Source organism: Papaver somniferum, chromosome 2 (assembly GCF_003573695.1).
Source record: "Papaver somniferum cultivar HN1 chromosome 2, ASM357369v1, whole genome shotgun sequence".
Classification (NCBI taxonomy): domain Eukaryota; kingdom Viridiplantae; phylum Streptophyta; class Magnoliopsida; order Ranunculales; family Papaveraceae; genus Papaver; species Papaver somniferum.
In genome coordinates, this window is record NC_039359.1 from 175851283 (window position 1) to 175862165 (window position 10883).

The 10883-nt window shown below is 36.7% G+C and overlaps 1 protein-coding gene across 1 annotated transcript; it reads left to right on the forward strand.

Moving 5' to 3' along the window:
- The first annotated feature begins 395 nt into the window (after positions 1 to 395).
- LOC113352441 (subtilisin-like protease SBT3.13) lies at positions 396 to 10548 on the forward strand. The gene is made up of 8 exons (XM_026596259.1): positions 396 to 603; positions 8843 to 9002; positions 9093 to 9141; positions 9457 to 9473; positions 9568 to 9659; positions 9881 to 10024; positions 10110 to 10212; positions 10521 to 10548. Exons 1-8 carry the CDS (start codon positions 396 to 398, stop codon positions 10546 to 10548), a joined length of 801 nt encoding a protein of 266 aa, XP_026452044.1.
- Positions 10549 to 10883: the final 335 nt, after the last annotated feature.

Here is a 10883-nt window from a genome sequence, read left to right on the forward strand (position 1 = left end):
TGTTGTTCATTCAAACTAACTCTGCTCAGATGACTCATTTACAACAGATTCTTCGTCTTTTTGGTAAAGCTTCAGGCCAAGTTATCAATATGCAGAAATCAACAATCTTTTCTGGCAAGCATACTTCTCATCATCAGAAAAATAACATTACTGGTATTCTCAACATGAAGCTTATGGGTCTTGGTGAAAAATATATGGGAATTCCTCTGTTAATGCATAGATCAAGACAACTAAATTTTCAAGGTATTCTTGATAACATAGGTAACAGACTTCAAGGTTGGAGTTTCAAGTTAACAAATCAGGTAGAGAGAACTACTCAAGTCAATGTTGTTCTGAGCACCATGGGAATGTACCAGGTGCAAATTTTCAAATTACCAGATTAAAGTTTTCAGAAAATGGAGAAACTTCAGAGACAATACTGGGGGGATAACTTTAAAAATCACAGGACTGCTCAACTTATTTCTTGGGATACAATAAGATTGCCTAAAGGACTAGGTAGTCTAGGCCTTAAGAATTTAAACAACAATAATTTAGCTTTCTTAGCTAAATTAGCCCGACAACTACTTCATAATCAAGATGCAATTTGGGAAAAGATTTTGAAAGGCAAATATTTTTCTCACAATGATCTTCAATTTTGTCCTCCTCCTGATTCTAAGAACACAAGTTGGATTTGGCAGAGTATTTGTATTGGTCTTCAAATAGTTCTGAAATATGCTAAGTGGCAAGTGGGCAATAAAACTAATATAAATATTTGGACTTCTAATAGGATTTCCTCCATGTAAACAGCTTTAAATGAATAGGATGATATGCGTCTTAGTAACTATCAATGGGTATCCCAACTGATTGACTCTAATTCGGGCCAATGGAATGTTACTATGTTGCGACAACTTTTTACTGATGCTCAGGTAAACTCAATTATTACTATCCCAATCTAGCTGGATCAACCTGATACTCTCATTTGGCCATTTCCAACTACTGGTATGTTTACAACCTCTTCAACTTATAAATGCTTTGTGAATGATAGACGCATTTATGTGTCTAATATAGCCCAATTGTATATAATATTTGTGCTCGATTTTATACTTATTATGGTGTTTTATTTATTTGTAGGTGTTTTTGGAAAAATAAGGTTTTGCGGCGAAACTGGCTAAAAATGTGGCGTTTGGAGCTCCGTAGACAGTGTACCGGAAGCGCCCCAGAAGTGTACCGGAAGTACCCCAGAAATACCCCGGAGGAACCCCGAAAAAATCCGGAAAACATCCCAGAAAAATTACTAAAGACACCCAAGTTTTGGTTATTTCCACCCCAGGAATTTTATTTCAACCCCACTCGCTATTCGCACCCCATAGGGATAGGGGGCATCCCTTCTCAATTTTCAAACTCGAGATTTTGGCGGGAAAGGACTTTGCAGCGGAACTGATATTAGGGTTCGATTTTATGGACGAATTAGAAGTAGATTCAATTGCTGGATTTGTTACGAATGGGCTATAATTAACTAAACATGCCTGGTAAGGTTGCTGTATGGGATCAAATTTGGCTAGGAGCCGAGTTTGGGAGTAAACAGGACGTTGAGTTATTATCGGCTTTTCTGGAGAAAATAATCAAGGAAGTTACGTGTGAAAGTGCAGTCAATATTCTCCTAATATTCGTACACATCAATATGGAAAGTTAAGAGTAACTCAGCGCGTAAGGAAGAGGAAAAATAGTAGATATTCGTGACTTGTAGTTGAAGAAAAGACCGAGACTTGAGGGAAAGGAAAAAGGGAGATAAACTCAGATTTAATCGAGTTATTTGGACCCTGTTGTGTATATAAAGGCTGGTGGGAAGTGAGAGAAGGGGGATCAAGAGTTTGGGGAAGGTTTGGGACGGAGAGGAGCGAAGAAGAAGGATTAACAGCAATTCCCACATGCTGCTGCTGCTGCCATTAGAGGACCTTGAAGAACACGAAGAACAGACTGCACAGAGCAGTCTTATTTTCCGCAGCGTCAACAGCAGCAGTTAAGTATCGTTGATTTACAGCAGTACAACTCTATCGTTTATTTGTGACGCCTTCTGTTGGTCATAGTTTCACTGCTTTATATTATTCACTCTTTTAATCACACTTTGAGCATCGAATATGTATTTTGAGAACATGATTATTATGAGTAACTAATCCCCAATACTGGGATGATGGAGGAAGCCATATTTCATGCATGTGCTAATTATATTTAATTCTTTTATGACTACTTGCACTTTTATTAATTGTTTTATGATTTTTATTAATTGGTTGTGATATCGTTTGATGGTGTATGCTTAGACGTAAGAGCTTTTGATGCACCATGCTTGTGATTTACAATTGATGTTTTACAAAATCTATCTTTGGCGAGATTAAGAGTCAATATTATTTGAGCTATTATTATTTGGAATAAATATATGAATCGTGTGAATGATTAATGGTGGAATCCGAAGTCCTAGTATCTCTTGATCCTGTGACATATATTTTATATATTTTTATTGTTTTTAAATCTTTACAAGTCCGAGCAACGAATTCTTATTTACCGCACGAAAAATACTACAACAAAATGGCGCCGCCGACGCGGACTTGTATATAGATTTTTTTTTATTTTTTTTAGGTTTATTTTTTTTTTTTATTATTTGTTCCTTTTGACTTTGTCTTTTTTTTTTCTTTGATTTACAGGTTCGAAGTGGAGTACTAAGGACTTGGAGAGGAAAAAGCTTAAAGCGAAAAGCGAAAAGAGAAGAAAAAAGGACAATTTTAGGATTTAATTTTTAATTTTTAATTTTTAATTTTTAATTTTTAATTTTTTTAGAGTGTGTGAGGAAAACTGTAATATTTTGGACTTTGGACTTTAAACAATTGGACTTTATTTCTTTTTTTTTTTAACCCTACGGAAGGGTATTATTAAACAAAAAAATAATTATATAAACTGTGTGCAGGGAAGGACGACGATTACTATATCGTCTCGGCCCCTCGGGTTCGTACATGATATAGGATTCGTGGCCCGAGTCGACTTCAACGGTTCATCCCCCGTCTGGTACGGGAGGTAAGTCCATCGAAACACTCGCGAATCTCCTGTCAGCGGGTTTACTGTATTCCTTAAGGTGATTCATTGATTGAGGACGAATTTGGACTGTTTTTAAATTCCTAGTAAAGGGCAAGGCCTGGCCAATACAAGATAAGGGTTTGGATTTCATCACCGCTCCCTTCTTGCCCGCCTTAGGAAAACGAAACCTAACGCGAACCCAAGCTTAAAATTTGGAATAGAACGAGACTGATAGGGTAACGAGCTTAATATGAAACTCGTTCGAAAAATATTGGTTGCTCTTTAAGCACACTCCAAAGTTCATGATGGTTTTTGTGAGTTGAATGCGTGACTGCGCCGCCTTGTGATAGCGGTGAGGCCTTGGGTATCAAAGCTCCACTGAGTTTCCCTCGCCTCAATTCAACTTACTTTGACTCGGATTGATTCCAGAGGGGTTTGCTTAAATTGTAACGAATTCCCTTTCGAAAGATAGAAGCTGGTCTAGAAACAATCTAAGTGGAGCCATCATGTTTTTTGTTTGCTAGATTTTATAGGTTTGATTTGGTCGAGTCAGCCTTGTTTGTGATTGTGTAGAATTCCCTTGCAATTAAGAATGTCGAGCTGGTATGATAGAAGCCAATACAATGAATATCGACCTGAACTTGAATATGGACATCATCAGTTTTATTACCATGGTGGGAATAGTGGTTGGGAACGCCAAACTTTTCAAGGTTATGGTTCATACCATGGTGAGCCCAATCACTATCCTCACAACCATCAGTCATACGAGAAAAATTCTGCTAATTCCTCTTTACTTGAGTCGACACGTAAGTTAGATGAGACAACACGTAAGTTCGCTGAAATGAATAACTTAGTTATGGACGAAAATAATGCAATGAGTGAACTTTCTTTACCTGATTTCCTAGATTATGTCAGGAATTCATGTGAGTCGGCCCAAAAGCTTTTGTTAGAGACCCAGAATAGAACTTCACTAAAAGATCTAAATTTCCAAAATAGTGTTTCCAATTTTACCCTTGATGTAAATAGTGAATATTTGCCTAATCTAGAGGACAAGGTTAGAATAAAAGACACTACTTATTTAGATAAGCTTCAATCATCTTCGTACTATGATGATGAGGATAGCAGTAATGAAGAATCTGAAATATGTAGGCATAGTGATCAGGAGTCTAGTAATCCAATTGAGCCGTATAGTGATTATATTATTTCTAGTTCAAATCCAAATAATTTTTATGATTATTCACCTATTCAAAAGGACAAGGATTTGATTAAAGATACCACCGTTTTAGACGATGTAGTTTTTCCTTTTGATTACGAAGCCGATAGTGGTTTAGAGGAACGGGTTCATTTCGAAAATACTGTTTTAGAGTCTAGCGACTTAGAAACAATAGTCTTGGAAGAAGAAGATAGACCCGTAGAGATGAGTAAAGATGCACTACCTGATAATAACTTAGAAGAATCTCTTGAATATTTTAAGGACTCTGAAGATACGAAAATTCAAGAAATAATTAGAGGTCTATCTAGAGACACTGAAAACTCTAAGTTTGGGGGTGATTATCACTTTCCTAGTGCCTTACCTTTAACTCTCAGAAAGTCCACACACTTAGGACTTGATATCTCTGCCTCGACCATTTTGCAAGATTACCTTCATACTCGTTTTCCCGAACCTAATGATGTCCTGAAAAAAGTTCAGTCGTTAGAAACCCATCCTCTGGTTGATGTGGTTTGCCCAGGCTATGATACCCAGATTGACTTTGTTTTCCCACCAAATAGTTTTCTTCCAATTGTGGGAACGTATAGATTTCAAATGTGTCACTTATTAAGTTCTGAGACTAAGCCTAAGTACTTTAGGAAATTAGAATCGACACATTTGCTTCAGAATGACCACTACTCTGACTGTGGTCAACTATGTAAGTCATACCTAATTGACTTAGAGGATCCTAAATTATTTAGGTTATTTTGTGATTCCAGGTTCTTATCTGAGTTTTTCCAGACTCTAGGACCTAATAATTTGGATCCTACCTATGAGGAAATGCATCCGAGGAAAATAGTCTATTTAGACCCCTTCATAGAACCTGAACCTGAACCGCAATTAGCGATAGTTATCCAGAAACTAGGTAAGGGCATGCTAGTCTTGTACATTTTCTTGGTTCACTGCAGTTTCCTTTTGTCAGCTCTTTTTGGTTTTAAAGACCCACAGTTGTTCCGGCTACTGTTATACGGTTCGAGTTGACTAATCCTTGCTTAGTCTGGCTGAAGACTTTAAACTTAGCACTTCTTGGGAGGTAACCCAATATTCATGCGACACGGTAATATCTTTCCTTATCTCTTTTGCTTCAAATGGTAACAGTTTCTCCTTGTTCATGCTTTTAATTTCATCTTTAGAACATTGAGGACAATGTTAGATTTAAGTTTGGGGGTATCGGAGAAACTTTTTAGTTGTAATAAATAAACTCCAGAGCTTAGAAATTTATGCCTATTTAGGATTGCACTAACCAATCTAAGTGGATGGAAGAATTTTGGTTGTAGGAGTAGAGCTCTGTCACTTTATATGAATTTTAGTATGCTTGAGTGCAAACTCGTGTACAACAATTGGAATTTCGCATCAGGGTACTTCTTCCTGTAGTCAATAAGTATGCCAACCAAGGAGATTCTTTAGTGCCTTCCAAGGTTCTGCGTAGATAGCTAGGGTCTGGAGTAAAGATTTTGTGGGTATATCTCTGGTAAGCCCTCCCGAGACTATAACTCGGCCACTAGGGCCACCTAGGGGTTTAAAGGCTTATTGCATACGCTAAATGCAATCGACGATGCCTGCGACAGTGAGTTAGGATTTTATTTTGTAGTTTTGATTTGCTCGGGACTAGCAAATAATAAGTTTGGGGGTATTTGATAGATGCATTTATGTGTCTAATATAGCCCAATTTTATATAATATTTGTGCTCGATTTTATACTTATTATGGTGTTTTATTTATTTGTAGGTGTTTTTGGAAAAATAAGGTTTTGCGGCGAAACTGGCTAAAAATGTGGCTTTTGGAGCTTCGTAGACAGTGTACCGGAAGCGCCCCAGAAGTGTACCGGAAGTACCCCAGAAATACCCCGGAGGAACCCCGAAAAAATCCGGAAAACATCCCAGAAAAATTACTAAAGACACCCAAGTTTTGGTTATTTCCACCCCAGGAATTTTATTTCAACCCCACTCGCTATTCGCACCCCATAGGGATAGGGGGCATCCCTTCTCAATTTTCAAACTCGAGATTTTGGCGGGAAAGGACTTTGCAGCGGAACTGATATTAGGGTTCGATTTTATGGACGAATTAGAAGTAGATTCAATTGCTGGATTTGTTACGAATGGGCTATAATTAACTAAACAGGCCTGGTAAGGTTGCTGTACGGGATCAAATTTGGCTAGGAGTTTTGTTTGGGAGTAAACAGGACGTTGAGTTATTATCGGCTTTTCTGGAGAAAATAATCAAGGAAGTTACGTGTGAAAGTGCAGTCAATATTCTCCTAATATTCGTACACATCAGTATGGAAAGTTAAGAGTAACTCGGCGCGTAAGGAAGAGGAAAAATAGCAGATATTCGTGACCTATAGTTGAAGAGAAGACCGAGACTTGAGGGAAAGAAAAAAGGGAGATAAACTCAGATTTAATCGAGTTATTTGGACCCTGTTGTGTATATAAAGGCTGGTGGGAAGTGAGAGAAGGGGGATCAAGAGTTTGGGGAAGGTTTGGGACGGAGAGGAGCGAAGAAGAAGGATTAACAACAATTCCCACCTGCTGCTGTTGCTGCCACTAGAGGACCTTGAAGAACACGAAGAACAGACTGCACAGAGCAGTCTTATTTTCCGCAGCGTCAACAGCAGCAGTTAAGTATCGTTGATTTACAGCAGTACAACTCTATCGTTTATTTATGACGCCTTATGTTGGTCGTAGTTTCACTGCTTTATATTATTCACTCTTTTAATCACACTTTGAGCATCGAATATGTATTTTGAAAACATGATTATTATGAGTAACTAATCCCCAATACTGGGATGATGGAGGAAGCCATATTTCATGCATGTGCTAATTATATTTAATTCTTTTATGACTACTTGCACTTTTATTAATTGTTTTATGATTTTTATTAATTGGTTGTGATATCGTTTGATGGTGTATGCTTAGACGTAAGAGCTTTTGATGCACCATGCTTGTGATTTACAATTGATGTTTTACAAAATCTATCTTTGGCGAGATTAAGAGTCAATATTATTTGAGCTATTATTGTTTGGAATAAATATATGAATCGTGTGAATGATTAATGGTGGAATCCGAAGTCCTAGTATCTCTTGATCCTGTGACATATATTGTATATATTTTTATTGTTTTTAAATCTTTACAAGTCCGAGCAACGAATTCTTATTTACCGCACGAAAAATACTACAACAGTGAACAAGAGCTCAACAACAATTCTACTCTTAATATTATACCTCAATTTTGGCTTAAGTTTTGGAAGTTAAAAATTTCATATAAATTTCAACCATTTGTATGGAAAAGCCTTCATAATGCAATATCAGTAAAAGCTAGGTTGTTTCGACATCAGGATGCCTCTCATCAGAATTGTGTTATGTGCAATGTTAATAACAGTGAAAAATTAGATCATTTATTACTTCATTGCTCAGGCTATTTGGAGATACTTTCTTCCTCAAAGTTATTCTTCTATGATGCAACATTCAATAATTTTATCTTGGGGTTCAATCTTGGCAGTTCGAGAATAGTAATATAAATATTATAATACTATGATCTTTATACATATTATAGGTTGCATTATGCATTTCATTTGGAAACATAGATGTAGAGTCATTTTTAGTAATCTTGCACCTAATCCTTAACATTGTCATTCATCAGATTAGTTATTATATAACCCAGCATCATCTTGATATTTCCTCTGATATATCACTCAGTCCTCTAATATCAAATTTATTGTGCATCATATTTGGAAAAATCCTCGTATGAATGTGTTAAAGGTTAATATTGATGCCTCTTTTAGTCCTCATTCTCTGTTGGCGGGTATTTTGCATTCGTTATATCTTGATGCCTATCTTTTTGAGTAAGTATTTTGCATTCGTTATATCTTGTTAAGTAGTAAAAAAAACACTGCAGAATGAGTCGTCAATAACTAACGGATAATAAAAGGAAGAGATGATATACATGTTTCAATTGTTTCCCAAACTTGTACCTTCTCCACTTTGTATGTACATAAATGATCATCGAAAATAAGGAATGTAGAATGCTTGACTATATATATAAATACAATATTTTTTTCTCGGTGTTAAGAGTTCATATTTACATTTGAACTTGTAATTATCCCAGTGAATCTATCACCGGTACGAGCGCATCAAAAAACCTGAAACATATTTCTTTATAAATCCACTCCTTTCCGGTCGTGCAAATACAATATCGATATAGTTCGACAACGAGTGTACCGTGGAGAGTCGAACTACATGCATCTTACTAATTTGACAAGGCAATAGCTAGTGGTCGTATATAAGGGTGCACAGGAACCGAGCCGGACCGATGGACCGAACCGGAACCGGTGTAACCGTACCTGGTTTTGGACCGAACCGAGGTACAAGGTACAAGTACCGGTCCCAAAAATAGGAACCGAGGTATGGGAGGTACAGGTACACGGTTCAATACAGGTACCGTGCCGTACCGGACCGAATGTACCGAACAATATAAACCGTTAGATTCAGTGGATAAGGGATCGGTATTAGCCGTTATATTAAATAAACTAAGGGTTTGGGTTTCACTTTCAGTTCCCTACTACTTCCCTTTCTTTCGTTTTTTTCTTGTCTCCGACTCTCCTCTCTCTGAGAAGGAGAAGAACTTCTTCTCTGTTAACAGTTGTTGCTCAAATCTTTGTTTCTTCATCAAGGTTGTTGCTTTCTTCATCAAGGTTGTTTCAATCTTCATCAGGTAAACCGTAAACCCTTTCTTTCGTATTTTTTTTTTAATTTCTTGAATGATAGGGTTTTAATTAATTTTTTGTTTTGTTTTTGTACGTAGAGGTAGAACTGTAGAAGACCTTCAAGTGGATTTATCTTCAGGGAATCAGGTATAACATCTCCATCGCTTTGAATCCTTTGATTCAATTTTATTGGTGTTATTACTTTGAAATTAGGGATTTTGTTTGTTTTACTGTAGTTCTAAGATTGTTGGTTTACTAATGAAATAACTAGTTGATTTCCTTCATCTTATCATCGTCGTCTTGTTTGATACTTTGATTTGTGTTTTAGGGATTTCTACCTATTTGATTTTTGGTTTACTAATGAAACAACTAGTTGATTTCCTTCATCTTATCATCGTCGTCTTGTTTGTGTTTTACTTCTACTTCAAATGGTATGTGCATGTTATGTTACTGTCAATGGAGATAATGAACAAGAGAAGGTATTACTGCATGTATTATTGTTAAATCAGATCTTTTAGTAATCAGTATCCGTTAAGAATATGAATATGATATTGATGTTTCCATTATTTGCAGAAATTCTATATTGTATATTTGGGTGATTCACCAGTTTTTAAGGATTCCATTGTTGATTCACATATCAATCTTCTGCCAGATGTTGTTGGAAGGTGCATGCATTTTCTTATCACCCTGGAATTATTACCTCGTGCACTTTTAATTTGTCAGACAATCCAAGATGTTAATATTAATTTGATGATGATCATAAAACGACGAGCTTGCTGCAAAGGATTCGATCGTACACAGTTACATCAACAACTTTAATGCATTCGCCGCAAAGTTATCACCTGACGAAGCTAAGCAACTAGAAAGTATGTATGGTACTATGTAGGTTCGAGAGGTGTTGTTTCGGTGTTTCCTAATCAACAAAGAAAACTTCATACAACAAAAACATGGGATTTCTTGGGATTTCCTCAAAATGTTAAAAGAAAAGCGAAACTGGAGAGCAACTTAGTTGCGGGCTTAATAGATACAGGTACGTACTTCACTAATAGAGGATTTGCAAATTTGATATTAGGATGGTTTTATGCTTTGCTAATCAAGTAAAATTGAATTTGAAGGGATTACACCGGTATCTGAGAGCTTTAATGACAAAGGGTTTGGTCCTCCACCAGCTAAATGGAAGGGATCTTGCGGCCCTTATGCCAATTTTTCTTGCAACAAGTAAGTAACGCTAGCTGGGTAAAAAATTGGTGCATGACCCTCAATATGTTTTACTAATGAAGACCTTCCTTTTCTTCTTTACAACATTTATTATTCTGATCCAATTTCTTATTTTCGTCACTGTGGTATCATCCTCTTTTAGTTGCAAGGTAGTGACTCTCTGTCTGGCCTATGTGGTGTATTATAGATTTTGCACATCTCTCCCCTTCCCCTGGAATATAGCACATAGCTCATAAAAATCAGTTTCTATTATATTAGACAATAGATATAGTCTAATAGTTACTAACTGCTATTATTTGTTTTTGCAGCGTTACTTGGTCTTATCAACACTTATGACACCACAAGTGCTGCTGACATGGATTAGAAGATCAAAATTCAAGACTACTGCAGCACTAGCTGCACTGCTAGTTGTTCTTTTTTCAGATTTTCTCAATTTCAAGACATAGTGTGTGTGTTTGTGGCTACTGCTACTTTTTTTCCATATTTTCAAGACATTGTTTGTTTGGTTTGTTAGTAATACTGCTACTTATTAGTTGCTGCTTTGAATGAGAATTTGTTATATAGAAAAAACAGGTAAAAAACAGGTAAAAAAAAAGGCAGTCAGTTTTTTCGCTGAAAAGGTACCGACTGGTACCGGTCCCGGACCGGAACCGAGGTACACGGTACCGGTC